This window comes from Cololabis saira, chromosome 11 (genome assembly GCF_033807715.1).
Source record: "Cololabis saira isolate AMF1-May2022 chromosome 11, fColSai1.1, whole genome shotgun sequence".
In the NCBI taxonomy this organism is placed as follows: Eukaryota; Metazoa; Chordata; class Actinopteri; order Beloniformes; family Belonidae; genus Cololabis; species Cololabis saira.
This window is the reverse complement of record NC_084597.1, coordinates 24,829,228-24,855,501: the sequence shown is the minus strand read 5'-3', so window position 1 is coordinate 24,855,501 and position 26,274 is coordinate 24,829,228. Positions and strand designations below refer to the sequence as shown.

The 26,274-nt window shown below is 40.5% G+C and overlaps 1 protein-coding gene across 3 annotated transcripts in view; it reads left to right on the top strand.

Annotated features, from left to right (window-relative positions):
- Nucleotides 1-25,792, top strand: part of fubp3 (far upstream element (FUSE) binding protein 3) — a 47,380-nt gene extending 21,588 nt beyond the window's left edge. Inside the window, exons 2-19 of one of the 3 annotated variants that reach the window (XM_061734134.1) lie at nt 1,950-2,061; nt 3,421-3,451; nt 4,785-4,834; nt 4,973-5,044; nt 8,356-8,413; nt 8,547-8,709; nt 13,267-13,365; nt 13,600-13,704; nt 13,807-13,909; nt 14,287-14,387; nt 14,475-14,604; nt 18,201-18,361; nt 18,644-18,708; nt 18,846-18,922; nt 19,429-19,485; nt 19,701-19,754; nt 19,892-20,013; nt 24,362-25,792. In XM_061734134.1, the coding sequence (XP_061590118.1) occupies nt 1,950-2,061; nt 3,421-3,451; nt 4,785-4,834; nt 4,973-5,044; nt 8,356-8,413; nt 8,547-8,709; nt 13,267-13,365; nt 13,600-13,704; nt 13,807-13,909; nt 14,287-14,387; nt 14,475-14,604; nt 18,201-18,361; nt 18,644-18,708; nt 18,846-18,922; nt 19,429-19,485; nt 19,701-19,754; nt 19,892-20,013; nt 24,362-24,370 (1,569 nt within the window). In that variant the 3' untranslated portion in view covers nt 24,371-25,792. Of the gene's footprint in view, nt 1-1,949; nt 2,062-3,417; nt 3,452-4,784; nt 4,835-4,972; nt 5,045-8,355; nt 8,414-8,546; nt 8,710-13,266; nt 13,366-13,599; nt 13,705-13,806; nt 13,910-14,286; nt 14,388-14,474; nt 14,605-18,200; nt 18,362-18,643; nt 18,709-18,845; nt 18,923-19,428; nt 19,486-19,700; nt 19,755-19,891; nt 20,014-24,361 lie in introns of all 3 variants that reach the window. The other 2 variants (XM_061734133.1, XM_061734135.1) reach the window with 2 other exon arrangements.
- Nucleotides 25,793-26,274: the final 482 nt, after the last annotated feature.

Genomic DNA, 26,274 nt, shown 5'->3' with positions numbered 1-26,274 from the left:
ATATCATAAGAAAAATAAACGGCAAACCTGATTTTATTTTATTTTTTTCTCGCAAACACCTCGGTATGCCGGAAATCCGGCGTGACGCCGGAGCGCTATCACCCCTGCGAACTGGCCTGGAGCTGCTGGAGCCGCTCTGAGCTGCAGCTGGGGCTCAGAGCAGAGCCGCCCGGCTCTTCTGGCCGCTGCGCCGACTCCGCGCTCCCAGCGCTACCGGGTCGCGGAGTCGGAAACCAGCCGGCCGAGCCATAACAGTATGTCCCGATACTTTTTTGGCCGATCCCGATCTTTTGAAAATGACGTGATCGGGCCCGATCGATCGGCCACCCGATCGATCGGGACAACACTACTCTTCACACTAGAGCTCGTGAAGCGACCGACACGACTGTCGTCCTGCATGAGGCTTTGGACTGTATATAGTCTGGTAAAACTCAGACGGGATTTCATCAGTGAAATATTTACGATGCAGCAGCGCGCACCGCAGCAGCGCGCACCGCGGATCCAAGCTGCAAACGTGTTTAAACCCGATCTCTTCTACAACTGAAAGCAGTTGATGAGCAAAGCATATGAATTCATTACCTTACAATGTAGTTCTTTATTTTTCTTCCTGTTGTTTATAAGTCTCTGTTACAGGTGTTGCAGCTGAGCGCGTTATTGCGCGCTCCTTTTTTTTCTCTCCCTTTTTTCTGCTGCAGCCAACTTTGAAAACTCAATATACTCCGTGTGAAGAACTTTCAAATGTCTTATCAGCTTCGTTGTGTTGAAATTCTTTTGTAACATTCCTCCTCATGGTATGTCCTTTGGACACACTTTGCAAACTGCAAATTTGTTGTCCTTTTCAGATATTGTAAAACTCCCGCACCGGCGAGGCCGGTCACGCTCCCTCAGGACCGCTCGGTCTGAGGTGCGGGGCCGCCCGCGCGGGCGGGGGTTTGTTGTTGTAAACGTCATCAGATCGGCCGCTCTGAACTATTATTTCCCGATCCCAAAGCCGATAGGGCCATTATCGGCCCGATCCCGATCAGGGGCCGATCGATCGGTGCATCTCTACTAATGATGCTGTAAGGATCAATCACCTCCTAGAATGCTGATATAACTGCTTTCAGAAACATCGTGTGGCAGAATTACCAAACAGATTTTTTTTTTGGCATAAACAAAAAAAATACCAAAAGTTGTAAGGATGAAAAAAAAATCGATTCTTAGACATACAAATCGATTTTTAGGAATTAATGAGAATCGATTTAGATTTTTTCAACACAGGCCTAGTTATTAAATAATATATTTGGTACTGCAGTTCAAAGACTGTATATTTCTTTTTAAAAAGATTTTAAAACGTTTTTTAAACTAACCCTATAGTTAAACTCTATTACGGTAATTAATTATTTCATTTTTATGAATGTAATGCAGTGGTTCTCAAACTCCACTGCACTTTATTTCACACCTCACTTACTAATTTCGAACAGTTGAACAAATAAAAGTATTTCAAGTTAACTGTTTTTGTGTAACAGTATTACGCTAGGGGAGAGAGGGCTTTACACAAATCACAACATTATGAAAAATTGGATAAAGAAATGTACGTTCACAGACCTTAATCACTGATCCACTGGGTCTGGAGGACCCAAGTTCAAGACCCAGTTTGGTAACCAAGATGAACCACCTTGGGCCCTTGAGCAAGGCCCTTAACCCCTAATTGCTCCCCGGGCGAAATGGTGTTTGTTCTCTCAGATGCAAGTCGATTTGGATAAAAGCGTCTGCTAAATGACAGTAGTAGTAGAGAGAGCAAATGGGGACGACATGCAGCCAAGCGCTGCAGGCCGGGACTCGAACCTGCGACCACTGCAGGAGGACTGTAGCCTCAGTACATGGGCCGCTTGCTTTAACCACTGTGCAACCAGCTGCCCTTCACTTTGTACCTTTCTTCCGTCTGTCTTACTGTCTTGTCTCTCCAGATGGCAGCCAAAATGGGAGGAGACCAGGTGCCCGACATGAGCAGTTCGTCTCCAGTCTTAGATCCCTCCCTCTATGGCTTTGGAACCCCAACACGCTCTCTAGACGATGGAGGTGAGCCTTCAATATGCCTTAATCTTTTTCTTTTTTTTTTTATTGAGGTTTTTTCATGTGTGTGTGTTTTCTGTAAGTGTATGGCAAACACCTGATGTAAACGATTCTTGTATACAGTATCTTCATAAATATCTTCACTCTGTTTAAAAATAAACATAGATGTCCCTAAAGGAGTTGGGGAGAAAAGCCCAAAATCTGCATCTGGACCTTAATTTATTTGTGCAACTTTGTCCAGTTTTAAGAAACCATAAACATTTAAGATACTAGCAGCTCACACTCCATCACTCTCTGAAAACAGTATGGTGTCTCTCAAGGCATGCTGCTGTCTGCTGCTATAGGCTGTTGCCAGGGGCAGAGGCGTGTAGAAGTTGGCATTTTACAATTTCTAGGGTTGGGTGGGGGGGTCTTGTGCAAGCTTGGGCTAGACTGTAAAGTGTGACGTGAAAGCCATGTTGTCTGTGCAGCGTATTAAGCATTCGACTGCAGTGTTGTGGAAGAAATGTCTCATCTTGCTGTTCCTTGCACTCACAACAAAGATTTGATCCATTTCATGTCCAGAGTTGAAACACTAGTCATTTACCCTGTCCTCCTCTTATCTTGTCACAGTTGTATTTGAGATGGCAGAGCCTTGAATGCACCAATAAGAAAATTGTATGCAATTCCAGTTTAGGTTTCTTTGATGCAGTCACATTGTTTGCAACAGTTTGTCCTCGGTTGTGAGTCAAGGTTGTTCCACACTTTTAGGAAAATTACAAATTGTGTCTTTGTGGCATTGCAGCATTTAAGTGCAAAAATACTTTGTCAAGCAGTCTTCTCCTTGTATGAATTCAGAACGCCTCCCTTTTTTGTATTCATAGCGGTTCCATTCTCAAGCTTTAACCCCATCGCTTTTCCAGAAGAAGTGAAATCAGTGCAAACAACCATAAAATTGATTGAACCTGTGAGACATCAACTCGGGTGTTCACATCCATGGCAGCAAATCCTCCAGTGACCTTGCAGGACCCATGCATGTTGCAGCCTGTCAAAATTCAATTCAGGACCAGGAGTCACCGACCCAGCCGCCTCTCTGTCTGTGCGGCTCTGATTGGAAACGCTCATTCATGCACTCGCAGGCCTGATTTCCATGCAGGTGAAAGCTCCCTGCTGTGGGTCAGAAACCGACATGAACGATTGGCAGCTTCATGTCCATCTGCTCCGATTCCTTCCAGCACTGACTCACTCTTTCATTTTGCTGCTTCACTGGGTTATTGCTTTAGTGAATATTTAAAATATTATCTATCTGTAAAATGATCTAAAGATCATTTTCACTTTTCAATTGGTTTGCTTTCTCCTCTTTTCTTTCTTCTTTGTTTTCAGTAGGGAATCATCACGGTACTATGGTTCACCAAAGGTGAGCAAAAAATACTCAGTTTTCTCTCTTTTCTGTTTGTATTATATTTTGTGTATTTTTTTTTTTAGTGAACCCATTCACAAGTGAATGTTCCAGGTCAATGTATTGTTCCCCTGGGTCCATACAATCAACACCAGTGGCTTACAAAGTTCATGCCAATAACACTCAAATCAAAGAGGCCGGGATGAAAAACTAATATTAGTAGCTCTGGACTAACTGACACATTTGAAGAGCCAGGACTGTTGTGTGATTTTAATTTCTGGGCTGGCTGGCATTTTCCATATATGAATTGATATGTCAAATTACAGAAATAAATGGTTTTTCTACAAAAAATAAAAAACATAATCAAAATGATTAATAATAATAATGACTTTGATTTATATAGCGCCCTTCAAGGCACCCAGAGCGCTTTACAGAGATCATTATTCATTCATACACATCCTCACTAGTGGTAGTAAGCTACGTTTTGTAGCCACAGCTGCCCTGGGGCAGACTGACAGAAGCGTGGCTGCCATATCGCGCCTAACGGCCCCTCCGACCACCACCAACACATTCACACGAGGCAAGCTGGGTAAGGTGTCTTGCCCAAGGACACTACGACAGCAAACTGGGACAGAGCGGGATTCGATCCGCCGACTTTCCGATCATTGGACGACCCGCTCTACCACCTGAACTACTGCCGCCCCAAAATTTAATGCATAACAAAGAAACAACTATTTAACCTTTTAGGTTGTTAGGATGTTATGTGTGTCATTTTTAAGTACTTTTTTTTCCAAATTTGTAATAAATGAAATGCATTAATTTGTCAAATTTATCTACAAAAATAAAAATGTTCATCTTCAAAAAAGAGTATTAAGAGACTTAAGACTGCTTTAACTGCATAGAGCATAGTAGGCATGTCGGTGAAATTTTATAGTTGGTGCTTACATTTTCAGTTTGGCAGACACAGGGCTATGCTTGGGTCCTGGTAGTAAGGCTAAGCACATGGCTTGATGTTTTTAAGAAGCTGTACCTTTCACCAATAATATTACTTTATTGGAATTATTTTTCAAATTGTATTTACTTGGAGCCTTTAAAAAAAAAGTCGTAATTTTCAACTCATGTTGACCAAAAATGTATCTGTCGGATAAATATTGTGTATCCCTAGAAACCACAACTCAAACTTTCAAAACTTTTAATAGTCTAAAGCCCAAATGTTGTGGGATTGTTTTTCACAGCTTTCTAACATGTAATGCATTACTTGGGGAATGATTCAAAACTTTGATCAATGAATATAAAATTGTCTAATTTTAATTGTTTAATCATCTCTGCTCTGTATTTATCTCTCTCTTAGGGCTTTTTCAACAGAAGAATTCCAAGTGCCTGATAAAATGGTGGGATTCAGTAAGTAGTCCTTTTGATCAATATATTCAGCATTAACATGCAGGCTTCTGTATTGAGATCTTACTCAGTGTTTGGGTTATTGATTGAGGCCTTTTGGTTCAATTCTAAAAAACCTAAAATGTGTCTCCTCTTCTTCAGTCATTGGAAAGGGAGGAGAGCAAATTTCAAGAATCCAACTAGAATCAGGTTGTAAGATCCAGATTGCTTCAGGTAAGTTCAAGCCAATCGTTATAAATTTGAAGGACTCTTGAACAATAAGCTAATGTTTTTTTGGTTCAGGTTAACATTTACCTATTTCAGTTTCCACCATTTATAATGTTGCATACAAACTCACTCTGATATGTAATTGATTTTCTTTTTCTTTCTTTTTTTATAAGTCCAAAAGTATGCTTCAAAATGATTTTGCAAACAAAAGTCAACGTTACTTATGAGGCCTTTCAAGATGGTACATGCTCTTATTCCCAAGTGTTCATTTATCTTGTGTAATGTTTATTGAAATGGTCTAATCTAAAATTATCACACACATTATTTGAAGCCCTTGTAAATATTGGATCAAAATCGTCAGCATACATGGCTGTATGGTTGCACATGCTGTATTTTAAACTGTGTACTACAACTGTCAATGAATGTTCTAAATTCAAATGTATATATTAAAAAAGAATTTTGATGGTGAAAATGAATATTCGAATGCAAAAAAACATGCCTGCAGTAGCTGAGACACAGCTTTGTAGTGTAGGCTACTGTACTGAGTGAATATATATTGCATGAATAAGTAGATTAGAAGCAGCAGTTTCGTGCACTGCAGGTTTCCACTGGTTTTTGGTCCCGATCCGAGTCATTTGATTTTGAGTATCTGCTGATTCCGGCCTGTATTGAAAAAAATGGATTTTCCAATTCTAAATTGATTCTCATATGAATTCCTAAAATACAATTCGTATGTCTAAAGATTTTTTTTTTTTGTTCATTACATTTTCGCCCGGGGAACTTTAATCCCAGTAGTCACGTCCTTTAATTCACACATGCACACACAATAAACATGGCGTCGAAGAGTAGCGTTAGCGTTAACAAAGCACTGGTTTTTAAAACTCCTGAAAGGCTTAAAAATGTGCGTAAAAGTTAGTTTTTTTTCCCCTTGGACTTAATGAACTTAATGAGCTGAAATTCAGCAAAAGGGGTCACTAAAAGCCGGGGACACTGCTCGCCCCCGCTACCCTCGTGAACAAAACAAACATGTCGAAGCGGCCGCCTGAGAAATCAGCGCAGAAGCCACCAGTTTACTTCCAGGTACAGGGCAGAGCAGCTTCCCCAGGACTGTCAATGCTGGAAAATACTTGCTGTTTGAACCTGCGTCCGCGTCCGCTCGCACAGACAACCAGCTGTGTTGAGAAACGGACCTTGCTCGCACACCACCCGAGGAGAGCGCTCCGTACTGTAAAGCTGCTTTCACATAGAGCGCGGTTTGCGTCGCACCCACCGCCGGGTAGGGCGCAGAGCCGGCACAGAGCAAGGCGCATCGCGCACATATTTGTTGCAAGTTGCTAGGCGAACGAAAAAAGTTTTTCTGGTCTGGCACCCTTTTCCCACTCGTTTGGACGTACAGTAGCCTACAGCTCGATTTGCAAAATGTATCTGTCCCTGCTTCAAAGAAAGACATTTCTACCACTTTTATACACACCTGGTATGCCCAAAACTTGGGAGATTTCTCTCCACTTTTGATCCTTGTTATTGAGGTCATGATAGGCCTGCAGTCTTGTATCCCACAGCTCCTCACACATACTCACAGTCAAAATAATTTTTTCCTCCATCTTGATAGTCTCTGATCTACAACCCGCAAGTTTGACACGCACGGTGAAATTAAAAAATGTTCAATTCGGGCGCAGGCAGGCGTGGCGCGAACGCCGCGGCAGGTGCCATCTTGCACGCCGCCGAGCTCGGCGGCAGAGTGGTCCGCTCTTGCGCCACGGTAGCACATACACAATGAATGGGATTGCCGGCAGCGGTCTGCGCTTTGCACCCTCTATGTGAAAGGGGCTTAATACAAAAATTACGATTCCACCTATTACAGATGTCGCCGATAAAGTACATGACCATCAGCCTCTTTGTGTTGTAACGTTTGTTTTTCCAGTCAATAGTGTGCTGGGAAAACTTGCAGATCATTGAATCACCAGACACGTAACACACGGACACAGTCATCCACATGCCCACCCGTACACGACCAGTGTTCAGTGCTTTGGATATTTCAGCTTAAATTTCAAAATGTTATATTAGTTCAATGAAGTTCATATTATCTACATTTATTATAGCTTGTTTTGTTTCTTCTGTCATCGGACACACGCTTTGTCATGACATACCTGAAAAATGCCAGGTGCTTCATGGCAAGCTGTGTGTCTGGGACAATAAATTAGACAAGCTAAAATTATTTGTTTACTGCATGAGCTGTTGCAATTTCTTTCTTTTTTTGCACTTTAAATGGATATTGAAAGGCATATTTGAGTTATTTATTTCTTACTTATTTATTTCAAACAAATAACTTATGGAATTTTTTGTTTATGCCCAAAAAAGGAACACGTGGGACACGAATTAGTAGTGTCATGTTTTTGTATTTAAATATGTTTAAAAGTATGAAAACGGTAAAGTTTTCAGTTATAATTGCATAAATTGTCGATATTTCATTGCCTTATATACTGTCTTGGGGTTAAATTTGCATAAAATGCTAAAAACCAAATTCTCAAAAATTTAAAACTGAAAAACACAGAAAATGGAAGAAATAAAAAAAATAAAACTGGTTTCATAGGGCCTCTGTTTGCTGCCCTGGATCTGTTTGATAATACTGCCCCACAAGATGTTTCTGAAAGTGATTATATGGGAGATGATTGGTCCTTACAGCCATCATAAACTGCCAATACTTGCTGTTGAATCTCAATATAATACTACTATTAATATGTTGCATAACTACAGTCATAATTCAGGCAACAGCTCAAAAAACATTTTTAATAAAACTAACCCAAATCAATATCTGATTGAATCAAATCCTGATAATCAATTTTGAATCTTAAGAGTCGGAATCAAATCGATTCTTGACATTTGAATCAATACCCGGCCCTACGATTCCAAGTCATTTGATTTTGAGTATCTGCCGATACCGAGTCCCGATCCGATACTTTCGTAACACATAAAAAAATGAACAAATGCAAAATAAACAGATCCAGGTTGTCCCCTATTTTTATTTTATTTCATTATTTTGCACTTAAACAGTGCAGTTCTCTTTGAGGTAGCTTGAACAATAAAGTAATAATTGACTGGTAAAAATAGTGCAAATTTAAACATAAATTTGAATTAAATAAAAACAGCTGCTCAACTTAAAATACCCAGCATGCATTTAAACAAATAAGCAAATAAAAGTGAAATGGTGTCATAAAGTATTTTTTATATATTTCAAAATAACATGTTTTTGCCTATAGTAGCCTATAAAAGAATTAGCTGGTTTTGTTGTTGTTTTTAAACCTCCTATTTGGTTACAGACAGTGGAGGCATGTTGGACAGACCCTGCAGGCTGACCGGGAGCCCAGAAAGCATTGAGTAAGTTTCAAAACTGATAGATTTACTGAATCTGCACTGATCATGAAAACAAATGTGTTTTGTACTGCTATATGATATATATAATTCGACTTACCATGGGTAAATGCTTACTGAGTTGGTCTTTGCTCCACAGGCTGGCAAAGGCGCTCCTTAATGAGATCGTGGAGCAGTGTCGTTATTGTCCAGGTTTCCACCGTGACATGGACGGGAATAGCTACATCCAGCAGATCCTGATCCCAGCCAACAAAGTCGGCCTCGTCATTGGCAAGGGAGGAGAGACCATTAAACTACTGCAGGTCTGCTCAAAACACAACACTTGCATTACACAAAAAATATTCATGTGAAAACATTTTTGCAGTGTAAGATACTTGAATCTATGCTTAAAGCAGCACTATGTAACTTTTCCACCTTAATATAATATTTATAGGAGTCATTGTGATGGTACATCAACTTCCAACAGGTTTAATGACACCTCTGTCATGGTCTGAGGGGTCTGTATCGCCTTCACTGGCACTATGTAACTTTGAGGTGCATGGTAGGAACCCTTCCACACTAAAAAACTACAATTTCTTACGGCTTTGACTGCTTTACGGCATACGTTATGCCCCTCCTTCCCCCTCCTTCCCGATTCGTAGTCGAGACGAAAGCTGGGCGTGGAGCGCAAAGCTCAGCAGAAGCTGGTATCATGGCCGAAGCAGCGAAAAAAACGAAGAAAATAAAAGTTTTATCGGAGGAGGCGAAAAAAGAAAGTGGGAGAGTAACAAGCTAAATGCCCGGACAAAAAAAAAAATGCCCGGACAAGAATAAACATTGGCCCGGCGTTCACTCGCTGGCGTGAGATGAAAGACGAGGGGGGGTGTCCGACCGATGGGGATTTATGGGGATAAAACAAGAGACAGAATTGTTATGATACAAATGTAAATGTAGAGTTCTATGTTCAATAAGAATCAAAATTGGAATGTTTTCACATACAGGGGATTCGTCTTGGGTTCTCGTATTTTTCCTGAGAACTGTAAAATTGTGCAGGGCTTAACTGCAAAATATAAGGAATGGGCATTCAGTTATTCACAGGTTATAAAGTATTTTTTTATTTTGTCAGTAAGTATGTTGGACTACTAATTTATGAAGTCCCTCTAAAAAACGTCACAGGAAAAAGGTGCAGTAGAACAAAACCAGAGCGTGTACAGACGTGCTCCCTCTTCGTTTTATCCTAGCCTACCGGTACTTCTAATCGTTACTTTCCGTTATTCTGTAAGCATGGTAACCCGTTGCTGTGTTGTAGCCACAGCAGCTCCACACATAGCAGACGTGGGGAAAAGATCGCTAATGGTTTAACTTTTCACCGCTTTCTTGCTCGGAGGCAGAACCACAGAGACCAAGCATCTGAGATAACAGAGTAAAAGAGTCGTCGGCTCGCTTGGATCGCGGCTGTAAGACCAAACATAACCTTCCACAGTAAACCACAAACAAACACTCACACAGACCCGGGTCGGATCATTCACACGGGTTTTATTCCCCACTTCTCGAGCTAAACGCAGTTGCTGGCCAGCTCTCTGCGCTGCGATTAACCCCAATCTTCAGATAAAACTAGTTTGTTGAGGAAAAAATATTAACTCTATTTGTAGCTGCAGAGGAAAAAAATAATCTCACGAGGAAAACAAAAATATTGCTCACGCCTCTGAGCCTCTTCAGAATAATATAGCGGTCAAAAAAGAAAAAAGTAAGAGTAATACAAAACATGTACTGTATGTTGTACTATTATACAAATTTATTGAAACACATGGCGAGTCAAACATTTACCAAAGCAGCTGCCGAACACTCCTAAACAAGGTAGCCGAAGACGTGGGTTGTGCCGAACTGCAGCAGTAAGTCCCTACTAAAGAGTGGAGCTCCACTCTTTGATAGGGATTTCATATGGCCCCAAACCGTTAATAATCATTATTTTCTCCATGTACTGGTCCTTGGCTTCCTTGTTTAAGGTATCCCGGTAAATTCCAGTTCTTTTCCAGCAGTTTAACATCTTTTTTGCGTTCCGTCTGTTCACTTGGTGAAACAGAAAAGTAGTTTTGAGTCTGTCCCGTCTTCATTCACTATCAAAACAAATGCACGCGACGGGGACAGGATCTTTCCGGCAGTACGTGCTGGTGCTCATGGGAAACGTAGTGTTCTTTCTGGTAAAGCACTACCGCTTTTGTCCAAAGGAGCCGCCAAACTCAACAAAAGCTGAAAGTTGCATTGTGCTGCTTTAAGTGTTGCAGACTTCAGTAAACCAAGAGGATGTCCATATGTTTTTTACTCACCTACAACACAGGATAGATCCTGGCCATTTAAAAAGAACAAACAAAAAAACAACAACATGCAAATACAAAAAAATGATTAAGCATAGAACTTGGGAAGAACAAAAAAAAAAGTAAATAACTTTTTCTTGGCTTAGTGGTGGCAAAAAGGTTCATGGCTCAAATCCTGGACCTGGCATGAGTCTTTCTCTGTAGAGTTTGCATGTTCTCCTCGTGCTTGATGGGATTTTCTCTGGCTTCTTCCCACAGTCCAGAATCATGTATGTTGGGTCAGTTGATGATTCTAAATTGCCCACATGTGTGAGTGTAAGTGGTCGTTTGTCTACATCAAGCACCAACCATCTTAGTTCCACATGATAAAATGTCCAACTTGATTTCAGACCTATGACAACTCTGAGGGGGGTGAATGTTTTTGTAACATGCCAGGAGAGTTTATATCAAGCAACACATTTCCTGTGTTTCTGATATGATTGACAGTCGGCCATTACCACTTCATCAGTAATTGTCATGCTACCTTGCTTTTGCAAAGCAACCACCCAGCGTTGGCTGAACGTGGCGGACATTTTTGATTTTGCCATTGAGTCAGCATGTTAAAGGTAATCATCTGATGTCAGCTATGCAGGCATTTCGGCGGAGTTTGGGTAAAGGAGCTGGGAGCAAAGCTAACTTTCATTGACACAGGTGTGTTCCTGTGAGCTTACTGAGCAACATGGCAGCACCTTTTTATGAAGAAAAACAGGCTTCAAAACCAATGGGTCATTTGACCTAATGCCTCATCCAGTGCTGTATCCATTCCACTGTTGCGCCACAAAAGAACCGTTGACTGAACAAATAACACAGCTGACCACGAGGTGGTGGTAATGCATGTTTTTTTGCTGTCTGCAAACAGCCAGCAGCTTAAAAGGTGGCAACGAAGGAGAATGCACCAAAAGAAACACATAAACAAGGAATGCTACCTGCGTTTTTGTTTTTTTTAACATACACTGCGGTCGTAGCGATTGAAATAAAAAGAACTCTGCCACTGGACCTCTACATTGGTGTAATACACCTACATGGCTTGAACCGACCTCTTGGGCTAGCTATGGTTTTTTTCTTGTCGTCTCCAACTTCAACAAATGTACTCGCAGCTAAATATTTCTCGTCCAGTCGATTCAAATGAGTTGTGTTCACATGATTTCTATATGTGTGTTGGTAAATTAAGTCCTTTACATGCATGTATATTGAGACAATGAAGTTCATCTGAATGGCCTTGTTATGGTATAACTATAGCTAGACTAGAAGTATTGAGTGACTGCCTTCCACAGTATTTTCTCAGTTTTTCCTCAATGGGCATTTTTCTTCATTTAAAAAAAAAAACTTTCTTCAAAGGTCACAAAATTATTAAAAAAAAAAAAAAGCTTGAATGTTGTTGACAGTGTAACAACATATACTGCAGTGCCTGATTTCTCTCTCCCTTCTAAATTGAGGATACGTTGTTTTCCTAGAAGGTATCTTCCTGCTCTGTTTTGAAGTACTAATGATTCGTCAATGTCTGTCCTTCAACAGATAACAGACTCAGTCTGAAAAGGAAGCACGGCCAGAATAGGACAATAATTCAGGCTTGGAAATAAAACGTGAAAAACCCGTCAGGCCACTTAATCTGGGACCCTTGGTGTGCAGTTTATGAGAGGCAGAATTTGCTGTATTCTGATGAACATTAATGTATGAGAATAACAAGCCATGAGGCGCACTGCTGCTTTGTACTATGTACTGATATGAAGATCATAGGAAACTGATGTATTTCATTAATGATAACACTAGGACAAAGTTACCTAATATTCAATAAAACCCCATAACTGATAGTGACTTAGCAGCATCAAAAGTCAGGAAGGAGGGACAACTCGAGTCTAGATACTCTGTCTCAAACAGGCTGTGTAAGATGAACCATGCAGGTTATGGAGAAGTTCGTCTACTCGCTCAAAAAAACAAATTACATAAAACAGAATCTGTGTTGTTTGCCATGTCGGTGACTATGTATTTGTTGTATAATATAAATCATATTTTTAGCAGCACAATGATACAGGGAAGCTTGGTGCTAAAGTATAATGAATGAAGGATTATTGGCCTGAATTGACACCTATTTAAGATTAATAAAGGTCTGAAAGTAACTTTGGGAAATGTAGCCAAAAGCAAGTTACCCTACAGTTAAAAACATTATTTTGAAACATTCAGGAAAATGTGGAGGTAATAATTTGTTTTGGTCTAAGGTGGAGGATATTTCACTGTGAAAACATCTCTGTTACTCTAGTTATTTTAAGAACAGATGAAGAGTATAACACCATGTTGAATTTGCTGATATAAATTGTATCCATCAAATCTCAGTGGCACACTCCACATCGTTCTGTTTTTAAAACGAACATGCATGTAATAGAACCATCATTGTGTACAAATATTCTCTGTGTGACTAGTATTAAAATCGAAGCCTGTTGTTAGAGACATTGCAGAATTCCTACCCTTCACAGTGAATATCGATTTGGACATAGGTAACAGTGGTGGTTTGTGATTGCATGCCCGCAGGAAAGAACAGGAGTGCAAATGATGATGATTCAGGATGACCCCATGCCAACTGGAACAGAAAAGGCCCTGAGAATCACTGGGGATCCCCACAAAGTGCAGGTAAGTCTCAGAAGAGCTCAGTGTGCCACCATTTGTCCTGTTTATGCTCAATTTGACGCCACACTCACCCTTTTTTTTTCAATTTTTCTTTTTTCTTTCTTGGAATATATCTAATAATAAATAAAATAATATTTGTCTTCTGCTTTCGTTTTATTTAGAGATTTTTTTTTTTTTTTTTTTTTCCATCAACATGTTTATTAAAAAACTCAGTATTTCCATCAATTTTCTCTGTAGCAAGCTCGTGAACTTGTGGTGAAGTTTATTCGGGACAAAGACCAGGTAGACTTCAGAACCGGCAGGGCTGACTTTGAATCCAAAATGGGTGGAAGCAGTTTGGATGTAAGATCCAGTTTTTTTGCCTCTCAAAACTGCATAGCGAAGTTTATCCACATTGATATATGAAAATTAAATCCCTGCTGAATTTCTGTTCTTGTTGTCCAGGTGGCAGTGCCCAGATTTGCAGTCGGCATTATCATTGGCAGGAATGGAGAGATGATCAAGAAGATACAAAGTGATGCTGGTGTCAGAATCCAGTTCAAACAAGGTAAGATAATGTTAAAAACTGTGGCAAACTTGTTTGTTTTTGTTTGATACAGTTTAGTCTTTAGTTTGCTTATTTTTCATATATTTGGTGCGCAGTGCCCAGTCCTCAGTCTTTAAAAACAATTTTTTTAGCAGTAGTTAATTTTTTGGAGTAGTGGTTGTAGTTATTCATGTGAACATAAACATTTCTGAATTCTTTTTTTTAATGTCTCTGGCATTTTTCCCAACTTAAGCTTTAATTTTCCGCAGTTAACCTAGTTAATCAATACTCATGGGGAGTTTCAAACACGCTGCTTGGCTTTTTGCCATTTGCTCACCTGTTGGTGAAAAGTTAAGAAGCCTAAGACCAGTTAAATATCCATTTTTGTTGTTGTTTAGATGATGGGGTCAGCACAGAACGTGTTGCTCAGGTGATGGGCCAGACTGAACACTGCCACCATGCAGTTCACATCATCAACGAACTGGTTCAGACAGCTCAAGTAGGTGTTTCTGCACTTCGGTTTGTTGAGAATGAATCTCTGATGTGCTATTACCATATCCATTTATCTTCTCCCTCCCTTTTGTAGGAGAGAGATGGATTTGGTGGCATAACGGGACGTCGAGGACGATTTGACTGTACCCTAGGAGCGCAAGCAGGTCTGCGGGAAGTGACGTATGCAGTACCTGCTGATAAGTGTGGCCTTGTGATCGGCAAAGGTAAGGAGCATGTTTTGGAGCATGATTGCACTTAGCATCTTAGCTGGTTTAAATATTTGTTGATGCTGGTATTGATGAGCAATTTTGATCTTGATCTGTATGTAAAGCTAAGCATTAATTGGATTAACAGCCCTTCACTCTGGAGCCTTTTGCAAGTTTGGCGTTTTACAGAAATGATAAGAGTTAATCAAAACAGACAGTATAAATAAAAGCAAATTCAACTCATCAGATCGCCGTTTGTTGGGGTTGTGACCACCCTCCTTTTCTCCCTCTAGGGCTCATGTATACAGCACAAGTGGCATTCATTGGCTTCACTAAAGGCTTAATGATGGGGATAATGCGTGTAATGTGACATTAATTGTTAAAGGTGCATAATAACAGCCCTCAATCATGTGGAAGGCTGCCTGGCATTTAATGGGGGCCTTTCAGTCCAATTGAGTGCAGCAAGGGAATGAATAGGAAGAATTAGCTTATTGGCTATTCATGTCCACTCCATTGGCAGCTATTTAAAAGTCATTGACCATTGCATTGGAAGGGTGTGTGTGTGTGTGTGTGTGTGTGTGTGTGTGTGTGTGTGTGTGTGTGTGTGTGTGTGTGTGTGTGTGTGTGTGTGTGTGTGTGTGTGTGTGTGTGTGTGTGTGTGTGTGTGTGTGTGTGTGTGTGTGTGTGTGTGTGTGTGTGTGTGTGTGTGTGTGTGTGTGTGTGTGTGGCATGCATGTTGTCTTAGTTTGTATGCTGCTGTAGGCGGATCGAAGGGGGCCTCTTTACCTAAGATAAAAACATGGCAATAGAAATGTCAAGTGGCTTTTGTGCATGTAGTGGGCTGAGGGAAACAAATAAACCTGGGCGTTACATCCCCCTCTCACCACATTAGCATATGAAGTGGACCAATATGGTGGAGATGGCGGTGGGTCTGGGTCCTGTCAGCCATTCCTTAAAGGATGTAGTGATTAATATCTTTACGATGCCATATGCAGCCCGTTGGCCCTCTGTTTTGACCCTATACACACACTCGAGTCACACACAGCTTGATGAATCAAGCCACCCACCAACCTGCAGGCTTTATAACAAGCATGAACTCATTGTATCAGGCGTAACAAGTAGCTGACAGTTATACACCTAAATTTTGACCTGAAACATCTAAACCTGAGATCTAAGGTTTTCCATATTGTTTACAACGTTATAGTGGAGCAGATGGAGTTTGCCCAGCTAGAAGTTGAAATTTGCTTTTGTTGTCACGGTAGCAAATAAGCCCTGAACTTAATTAAATCCATTTCAATTGAATCGTCATTATTCCACAGACAATAATGGTCAATATAAATGGAGTTCATGCTGAGTAATCTGTCAGAGCTGGTGACATTTAATAAAAGGATTGATTTACAAAAGAAAGATGTGAAATTCATTTTTTGGAATAAATGTCCTGTTATGATCTGAAGATTCTTTGAGATAAAAAGGTTTAAGCTCTTCACTGTATCTTTCTTTAAGAAACACTGAAACTACTTAAAATAATATATTGAAGTGTTTTGATGGCTCTTGTTTTCTTTATTTAATGTCATATTAACTCATCAGCAGATTATCTGAGTTCCTTCCAAGATTACTGATTCATCTGTCATAGTTCAGTCTGACACGTCACAATTCATTAAAGATTAGTTATTCAGTTTTTTTTCTTTTTGTTTGCTGACAGAAAAAGGAGAATTGGGAGATTCTTGTAGTGCTGGGCGGTATACCATATAAAAAAATAATTTTAAGGCTTTCTCTGCTTAGCCTTGTTCCCTCTCTACATCTATATCCAGACCTCTTTGCCAAAGACATTCTGTAGTAATAGACATTTTAAAGCTTCTAAAGTCAGAATTTATAGCATTATAAAGTGGCACAGCACAATTCTTTCTGGAAGACTTGTTTTTAATATACGTTAATAATTTTACAAATGTATTTTAAGCTTGCCTTTTTTGTTAAATTGGTAAATACTATGTAGAAGGCTTAAGCCCTTTAAATAAACTCTTTGCATCATATGTGGCACAAAGTTATAATATACCATTTAGCCCAGTTAATTCAAAATCTAAATGTATAATCTACATGCCAGTATGCAGCCTAAATAATGAATTTTCTGTCCTTCCTGCCCAACTTGGGATTCTTGTAAGACTTAACACTTTATTTAAATAATGAAAATACAAATTCAATCATTTTTATCTTTGACTTTAGTTCAAGTTACAATTAAAAATAGTTTAAAAGGCTGTCCTGACAAGGAGTCAAGAAAATTAGACTTTAAGTCTATCCAAAAGCAAAAAGTGTAACTTTTTCAACGTAGACAAAATTACCTTTTTTATAAGTAATAATAATAATGATAATAATAATACTGTCTCTTAGTTTTCATTTTATTTTACTTCTGTGTTTATGGCCCAGCAGTGAGCCAGTCCCTTGGCTTTGGCCTGAATGCTGTCACCAGTTGCACTTTTGCATCCCCTCCTTTTCTGCAGTTCACTAAACCAGTCTCATTATTAAGGCACGTATTATCTCTCCTCACTACAGCCCAGTCCATGAAATGAATAGTCGGGGTCTTCATTGCTCTCTGCCGTCTGACCAGAGGAGATCATAATGGCTTCATTAAGGCAGAAGTTTCATTGGGTTGACAATGGGTTAATGGCCCATGTGCAGTCTGTTGGCAGCAAGGAAAAGGCTACAGGAGGAGGAGAGGTTTCTGATGAGCGTTTTCATTTGGGGGTCGGCCAGGGTCTTCAGAGTGTCAGCCACAAGTGAACAAATGTGTAATTGATGTTCGGACAGCCCCAGTGTCCTGTCCCCACCCCTGGGGGGGGGCTTCCTCTCTTCCCCCTCTCATAACAGTGGACAACACAGAGTCAAGAGTGAAAAGAGTAAGAGACAAATGATATCCCAGAAGGAGGATACGCTTCAATTTTGTCTCCTTTCTCCTGCCAGTAATGTTTCATCTCTGCCTGCTGGTGTAATTGCTCTCCCCACACGTCGGGAAGCTGGCATTTGGTGCAGAGCAGGGGGTAGTGAGCAGGAGATGTCTTCTTTTGTTTCCTTATTTGCATGGATGTTACAAGAGAATGGTTGATGAGTGGTAAGACGCACATGCCAGGTTTTTGAAAAGGTAGAAGTAATGCATGAATTTAGTGGGGAAGTCTACATGGTTAAGACGAGAATTGTCTGATGCTGCGTTTGTGCCTTTTGAAATGGATGGACGATTTAACACCTGGAACTCAGGTGTGAGGGAATGAAAATGTACTGAAACCACACAGAGGGATCCCACAAACTTTACACATCTTTTTGGGAGGATGAGTACGATCCCAAAGATTCCAAATCTTGGAAACTTTGTGGCTCCAGTAGAAATCCTGTTAATAGCGTTCAATTTGTTTTAAAGACCGCAAGTTGCTGCTCAAAAGTGGCAAATCTGGTGATAAAGGTGAAAGAAGCTGGGATGCATTGTGGGTAAAGAAGGCACCAAATTTAAGGAAAGAAAAGACCATCTTCCATAACTCCAGCAAAGCCTTGTTTCTGTAGTGAAATCTTTACACAAGCTTCACGCAAAAGCTCAATGTTTAAAAAAGACCTTGGTGTCATTGCTGTTTCAGGTGGAGATACCATAAAGAACATCAAACAGCAGTCTCATGCCCACGTGGAGCTGAAGAGAAACCTGCCGCCCAACACTGACCCCAACTTGCGCATCTTTTCCATCCGAGGAACCTCTCAGGAGTTGGCAAAGGCCCGTCAGCTAATCGATGAGAGAATTGGGGTAGGTGGTCTGTCCTTGGCCCCTGCAATACTCCCCCCCGAATGCTATTGTTTGGCCTGATATTCATGAGCGCACATGTCAATGTGGGGAGCTGTTAGGGTGAGTCGGGCTGCTGTAGTCCTGGTGGCCAGCAGGATGTCACCAGAGGTTAAACATGAAGAATCCATCAAATGGACTTAATGGAGTGCATCAGCGCTCGGCTCTGCCCTCTGACCTTGCCTGTTGGCTCCCTTTAAACACAAGTGTGGTCTTTCACTCACCTCTTCCCTTTCTCTTCTCCAGAATACACCAATGGGGCCTAACAGCAGCTTCAATATGAATCCTTACAACCAAGGACCAACTTCTCAGTAAGTCCTACTTCCTCCCATCCTCACAGATCTCACTTTAAATTAAATTAACTTCCTCAAAGCCTGCTGATAGTTGCACAATTGATGCTTGCAAGAGATTCTGATTGACATATCTTCTCCAATTGTCTTGTTTGAAGTGCACCTCCGGCTTTCATGACTGGAGCATGGGGCACAACTTTTCAGATCTGGCAACCTCAAGGCCAACAGGACCACAGTAAGTTCTGCAAAAACAGCGAGGGACTGTGCGAAATGCATAAAATGTGTTTGGAGCCTAACTTAACAAAATAACAGAAATAGAGAACTCAAAAGAAAAAATGCAGGGAATCTCTGGTGGCTGTTTCAATCCACCAGAGTGCCTGCATTTTTTCTTTTGAGCTCACTGGTGCAGGAGCACCGGTGGTTGTGGGGACACCAGCAGAGCTCCTGTCATTCTGTTTTTTTTTTGCAACAGAAATAGAGATTAATCTTTTTTTGATTCACGATTCGTGAAAATGCATGCATGCCACCAAAGTTATGAAACATAGGTGATCTAGTACTCGGAGGGATCTAAAGCCTGCAGTGAGATGGACAAATTCCACGTGTGTAAAACATGTTTCCTGAACAGACACTTTTTTACATGTGCTGTCGATGGAAATCATTAGCATGTAGAACTGCGGAAGAGAGCGGTAGGCGGAAGAGCAGAACTCACTCAATAACTCGGGTGTCTGTGTCTGGTTTCAGGCCACAATGGATCCCAGACGAGCCAGATGGAGTGGGAGCAGTATTATAAAAAGCTAGGCAAGTGCCACTGGAACAAAAGAATATTTATTGTTCGGCTCGAGCTTTATTTCACTCTGCTTCATCAATCAAGATTAAATTTAGATCACTACATATTCAATGTATAGAAGTTTTTAGTCCACATGTGAGGTTGTTGATTCAGGGTTTCTATGATTTTTTTTATTTCATTAAAAATAAATTTGATATCACAATATCAAATATCCATTTGCTTGCAGTACTTCAGCAAAACCAAGCCCAAAGCAATGCTCCCGAATGCAACAAAGTTTGGGGTAAGTGCTCGTGGAACAATTTTATTATCAGCAAATTGCAAACAGATCTTGCTCCTCCATTGTAGTTTCTGATCCGCTGTTTTTTTTGTTTTTTTTTTGTGTGTGTGTGTGTGGGGGGGGGGGGGGGTTGTATTCAGGTCAGACAGCTGGAACTCAGCAGACCTCTAATCCTGACTTCAGCAACTGGCTTGACGCATACAGACAGCCAATGCCCTTCTTCAACCAGGGCACTCAGGAGACACAAGCCCCAGGCCTTCAGGTGAGATCTGACTCCCAGCTCAACACCAACATGTGTTTAAAGCAGATTTCACTGCACCAATGTCAGGGGGGAAAAGACTCCTGTTTTTACTGATGGTCGTTTATCTCATGACAAATATCAGCCTGAGCATGTTAATTTATAATAAAGTCATCCATTTGGTTTTGAGTTACTAAAACTAATTGAGCTCTTGTGCAGTAAACCCTGCCTAGTAATGTTCAATTTCTATTTTGATTCAACTTTAGTCATTTTAAACATAAAAGAAATAATAACATTAATATGCAAAAAGAGGGAATGCGCATGACGTCACAGATGTGACTTCACAGCGGGTTACGTCCACTGAGTGGCAGAAAGACTGAGTGGCAGCGTAAACTTTCAGTTTGAGCACACGAAAACATCTAAAATGGGAAAAAGCTGTTGTGCGATCGACTGTACTCATAGATTTAGCAAGAAATCGGAGTTATCGTTTTACAGACTGCCGAAAAATTAGCTTAAGAGAGTCAAATGGATCGCTGCAATTTGCAGAAACAACTGGATTACAGGCACCGAAACGTGGATTTGCAGTTAGTTATTTAGTATTTATTTCTGTCAATTATAAGCATGTTCCCATTTTGTATCGGGTAATGTTGGATTTTTGTGTAGCTAACGTTAAACGGTCAAATCATAAAGTTCCGTGTCCTCATTACTTTAATTTCTACCTCAAATCCTGCCTTGCAGTAGGACCAAGCGTCAAGACTTTTTTATGCCTTCAAGCTTTGCTTCGTGTATTTCCCCAGCGTAGAAAATTAACTACATATAAATATCAAGAAACTCGATTCGTAGCCAAATATTAATGTCCATGGACCACTGGTTCTACGGGTCACTGTCAATTTTGGCATTTCATTTAAGCCGATAATCAACTGGTATCCCGTCTTTTCCACAGTTTCCTCTACTAGTTGCAGCTGTTTTGCCACTCAGTGTGAGTAAGGGGGCGTGGTCCAGTGGGAAAGTGACGTCAATGCATACCCTCTATTATAAGTCAGTATGACAAATACTTGCATCGTTAGAATTAGAGTGAAACCCTGGATATTAATGCAGACAGGAATGGCAACACAAGGCTTAAGGGCCAGGACACACCAACCCATCTTGAGTCACCAACCTCGCCCGACGGTGTCCAAAAATTGGATGGGTGTGTCCCGGCCTTTAGACACAGATTTCAACAACTTTTACCAAGTACAGTTTAGGTCGAGCTGTGCAAGATCAAAGATTGCGGCATTAACTACCTAATAAGTGTCAAAAATGTACAATCCTAGAGTGTGGTTGTGTTTGACGGCTGCTTTTGTGACACTATAGACGCGATAAAGTTACTGCATTTTGCTGACCAATATCAATGAACGTTGGCTTGACGTATAATCATAGTACCGTAACATTGAATAGATGTTGGATGAAGGTTGATTCCCAGCACTACATAATTAGTTATCTATCGTTGTCTGACGTTGCAACTCGTAACCAACCAAGGATCGACTGTAAAGGCTGAAATATGGTTCTGCGTCACACACACGCAGAGCACACGGCGCAGTCAGAGTTCTCCGTCTCTCCATTTGGTCGCGGTGCAGTACCCCCCGCGGCCACTAGTTAGCGATCTTTTTCTGAATGGTTTATCCGACTTTTTCCGGTCACAGTAAATCAAAGAAATAAGGACAACTATTGTGCAAAAAACAAAAACAAAAAAAATCACACATAAACGAAGAAAAGAGCCCTGGAAGTTCACTACTGATTCAAACCGGAAACCGGAAATGCTTCGCTTTCAAACGAACCAATCACAGCCCTCTCGGTCTGCGTGTGGTCGGCGTCTCCTCGACGCGTAGTTACAATTTTCGGGAGGTGCACGTCACTGACGGCGCATGTGACGGCGTGTCCTCTGCGTGTACAAAAACCACACGCCGTAGACACGGCGTCGTTTTGACGCAGAAGCATAATTCAGCCTTAATACAACGTCCCCATGCCAGTTGGGAACGGCCTGACCAGGGAACGGTCTGACCATTGCTTCTGATTCCATTGATATTCGACACGTACCCGTTTAAAATTTTCCGCGGAGGCACTCCACTTGTACAAGCTGGCAGCGACGAAGAGGGAAACGCTTCTTCTTTTGGACAGGCAGGCTACATGCTGCTTTCCTGCGCATGCTCTCACTCTGGTGAATTCCAGTACTGCACACTAGTGATGCGCGGGTCGACCCATAACCCGCGGCTCCCGCGGGTTGCCCGCGGGGCGGGTTGGGTTGGGTCAAGAAATTTTCACTTCATGGGCGGGGCGGGTGAGGCGGGCCAATCCCTTGCAAGCACGTAACCTGCGCCCCGACGTCACGAAAGCGCAAGCAGCGGCAGCGGGGGAGCCTGAGCAGACCACGGTTGGCTATTCATAAAAATATAGCCCTAATAATAATAAACAATATGCTTGTTGCAGCCGTTCCAATAATATCATTATTGTTTATTGTTGTTTATTGTTTGTTCAAAAGGGCGATTATTGTTGATTATTCTGCATATTGTTTTATAATGTTGTTTGGGTAGAAACTGAGTTGTTTTGATACCTGTTTGAAAGAGTCAAAAAAGTTGTGTGACCGCTGTTTAAGTTAATTCGTTACCTAAAACGGTTTTTTCGTTATAGTATTATTTTGTTCAGTTTAAAAAGTAATTTTAGATCATGTTTTGTGTGGTAAAATAAGTTAAATCATTTTTTTGAAGTCGGGAGTTTTTGGCGAGTCGAGCTGATGCCGCCTGCGGCTGCGGGACTCACGTCGCAAGAACAGCTGGGACAACGCTGTTATAAGATTTATTAAATAATAGGCTACATCTTATGACAGCTTAGTCTATTACAATGGTTGATTTACCAGCAAATCGCTTTCACATAGAGGGCGCACAGCGGCACCCGCCGCCGGCTTTCCCATTCATTGGAAAGCTTTACGCCAAAGCGCACGCCGCCGGGATGGGCGCAGACTCGGCGCAAAGCCCTGCGCCCTTGCGCAGCGACAGCACATACACAATGAATTGGAAAACGGCGCCAGACCGGAAAAACCTTTTTTTTTTCTCGGTCGCCAAGCAACTTGCAACGAATATGCGCGCTGCTCTGCTCTGATTCTCTGCATCCCTGCAACAAGTGCATCGAGCGAGCGCACCTTCAGCTCAGCCGGCCGGGTGCTCGAGTCCAGGCGAAACAGACTAAACCCCGGCACAGTTGATGCAATTCTTTTTTTGCACAGTGCACATTGAATGACAATGCCTTGGTTAGATTGATGTGGTTAATAGCCTATGCTCCGTTATTCAGTTTATTGCAAATAGCCACAAAAACCTAATTTAATTTTTATTTTTGGATTTATTTATTGTTTATTTACCAGGCTTAAGATTTGAATTTGTTGCAGTGCAATACTGGCGGGTGCGGGTTGGGGCGGGTTGTGTGAATAGATATGGTGGTGCGGGGCGGGATGGGGCGGGTCATATTTTCTCATTAATGCGGGACCCGCGGGTTGGAAAAACCCCGACCCGCGCATCACTACTGCACACTATACATCCGTGGCTGTAGCCCAAGTAGCCACCCCCTAGATCCGCCACTGGGTCCGACAATCAGTCAAGCGGAGCGGCTTTGTCACTACCAAAATCGCACTAAAACATTTTAACAGATTTTTGAGTGCAGTGTACCACATAGAATCGATTCGAGGTCCGTAAGCACAACAAAATTAATGTGTAAGACGCCCTGAATTAAAAAGCGCACTACCGATCTTTGAGAAAAATTAAGGATTTTAAGTGCACCTTATAGTGTGGAAAATACTGTACTGTGAAAGTATTTTGGCTTTTCCACGTAAACAAAAAAAGAAAGACGTTCTTGCTTTCTTGCTATTTGAACCCTCTTGCAAGACCCAAAATTGTCTTTCAACCTACATGATGCTGTGAATAGGGTTCCTTCAGACGAACCAAAGTAAATTTAGCTTTTAAGAGTAGCATCTCCGTCCCATCTCTGCCACCTTATTTTAAGTACGTACAAGTAGACTTCCCTGTTGCACAAACTACTGTTTAATCTGTAAGGAGTTTTTAAAAATGTGTACCTTCTGCATTTTAATACCAGCGCTAAGCACTGGCTACTCAGGATATTTTTCAGGACTCCTGTTGATGCGAGGTCTGAACAGAGTCACGTTAGTGCAGTTTGTAATCTTTTTCACTTCATCCCCCTTCATCATCCAGCCTCTGTAATTACACCAGGAAATCATTGTGAAGACGCTTTACGTTCCCCTCTGCAGTCTGTAATTGTCTCTTTGAATTTTGTAGCTCTCACTTTTCAGTCGCACATGAAATGCTGATGTTGTGTTTGTGTTCTGCAGGATCACTAGAGAGGACACCCTGGTTAGACTTGAATCACTGAGAGGCTGAAAACATCCCTTCTTTTAACAGAGGGGCTCTAGATTTACAACGCCTTGAAGACTTTTTCTTAGCGAGAAACACTAGCTGTAGAATGAATTGTATGATAAAGTAATATTTCTAAAATCAGGAACATGTATTTGTTACTAAATGCTAATGCACACTGTTATTTTGGATAGACAGTATCTGGGATCCCTTTATGGACTTGAGAGAACTGTTTTTGTTTTCTATTTTCCTGTCTTGACTCGGATTGTAACTGCCAAAATAAACCCAAGAGTTGTAACATTTCAAAAGGCAATATGAACTAATTTTCTTTGTTATTTGGAAATGAAACCATTACCTTCTTTTGTGCTTAGCAGTCTTGAATACAGTTTTGTCATATGTCAAACAATGTTTAGTGTTTTAAACTGCTTTTCCTTTGACATGATTCATTGAAATAAAACTGGTGTTTTGTTACAGGAAATGTTTTACTCTTCTTTTTTTTGTTACAAAGTTTGAAAAAAAAGTATCAGCCAGTGACAAAAGTCTTTATTTAATTCCTCTTGTGCATTGTATCCTGTTTTTAATTGTCATTTTGTTGTACTCTGTTTTAAAGAAAAGGTGCAATATCTTATTTCACTTTTGAAACAAAGATGGGTTCTCTAATATTTTGACAAACTTTTCACTTTTAGTTTTGAAGATGATTTTTATTTCTTCCTTTTTTTCAAATAGAAATGTCATGGATAATTTATTACAGTGATCTGATAGGATTTAGGGGGATGTTGCAAATAGCTTTTTGCGTTTACTACCTTGTAAAACTATGTATATATGCTCGTATTTGACTGTTAATTTAAGATATATACGTTTCATATATATATATAAATAAACTTATATAAAATTATTTTTTTTCCTGTGATAACAGTTGCAGGAAACATGTCCCTCATTTTCTGTTCTGTTTTTCTTACTGAAAATGTTCAAAGATTGTGAATGTGTGATTTGAAATTTGATGTTGCATCTTGTTATGAAGAAAAACAAGAAGTGGTAGATTTTCCTTTTTGTTTTTTCTTTTTTTGTGTATACTTCGTACCTGAACTATTCAAGACTGCTAAGCTTCTGCGATTCGTACCTGTGTAATAATTAATGTAGTATTTTTGTGTTTTAAGTATTATGATCAAAAAAACAGTCTTATTTGGTACCTCCCAGTTCAGAGTCCTCGCAGTGGACTTGGTTTAATTATTTTTTTTTGTGTGATCTAATATAAATGATGCATTGTGATGGAGAATAATTCTGGTATTAATGTCACTTCTTAATGAAAAGGGATATAATTTCAAAATGTCTGATTATGGTGGGTTTTTTCTTTTTCTTTTTTCTTTGTGTGTACAGTTAACAGGTGTATTAAAAACATCCAGACTACCTTTATGTGTATTGTTAAGCTGATTTTTCTGTGGATAATTACTATAAACATTTGGATGTCTTTTGTTGTATTCTGCTACTCAAGTGTTGAAACTGAGAGCTCTATTGTATGTACTAACAGATGAAACAGAAGGTATATAGGCCAAATGTATGTTTTCATGTTTTATAAGCAGAAAATCTATATTTTCTTTAGTCTACTGCCAGTTCTCCAATTCAAATAAATTTTCCGCAAGCCTCTCTTGTGGTTGTTATACTGTGACTACCATGGTAACTGCAATACACTGGTGCACACCTGTCTCATTGTAGTCCTAAGTTGTAACTGCACATTTTAGTGTCTTCCTGTTACCACATAGCTGCCAGGTTAAAAACCGTGACTTTTGTTTTAAAAGTGCTCAAATATTGATTTAGATTTCAATACATTGAGATTTTGAATGGCTGTTTGCAAAATCCTAAAATGTAGTTTAATTTCAGAGAACTGTCAGTT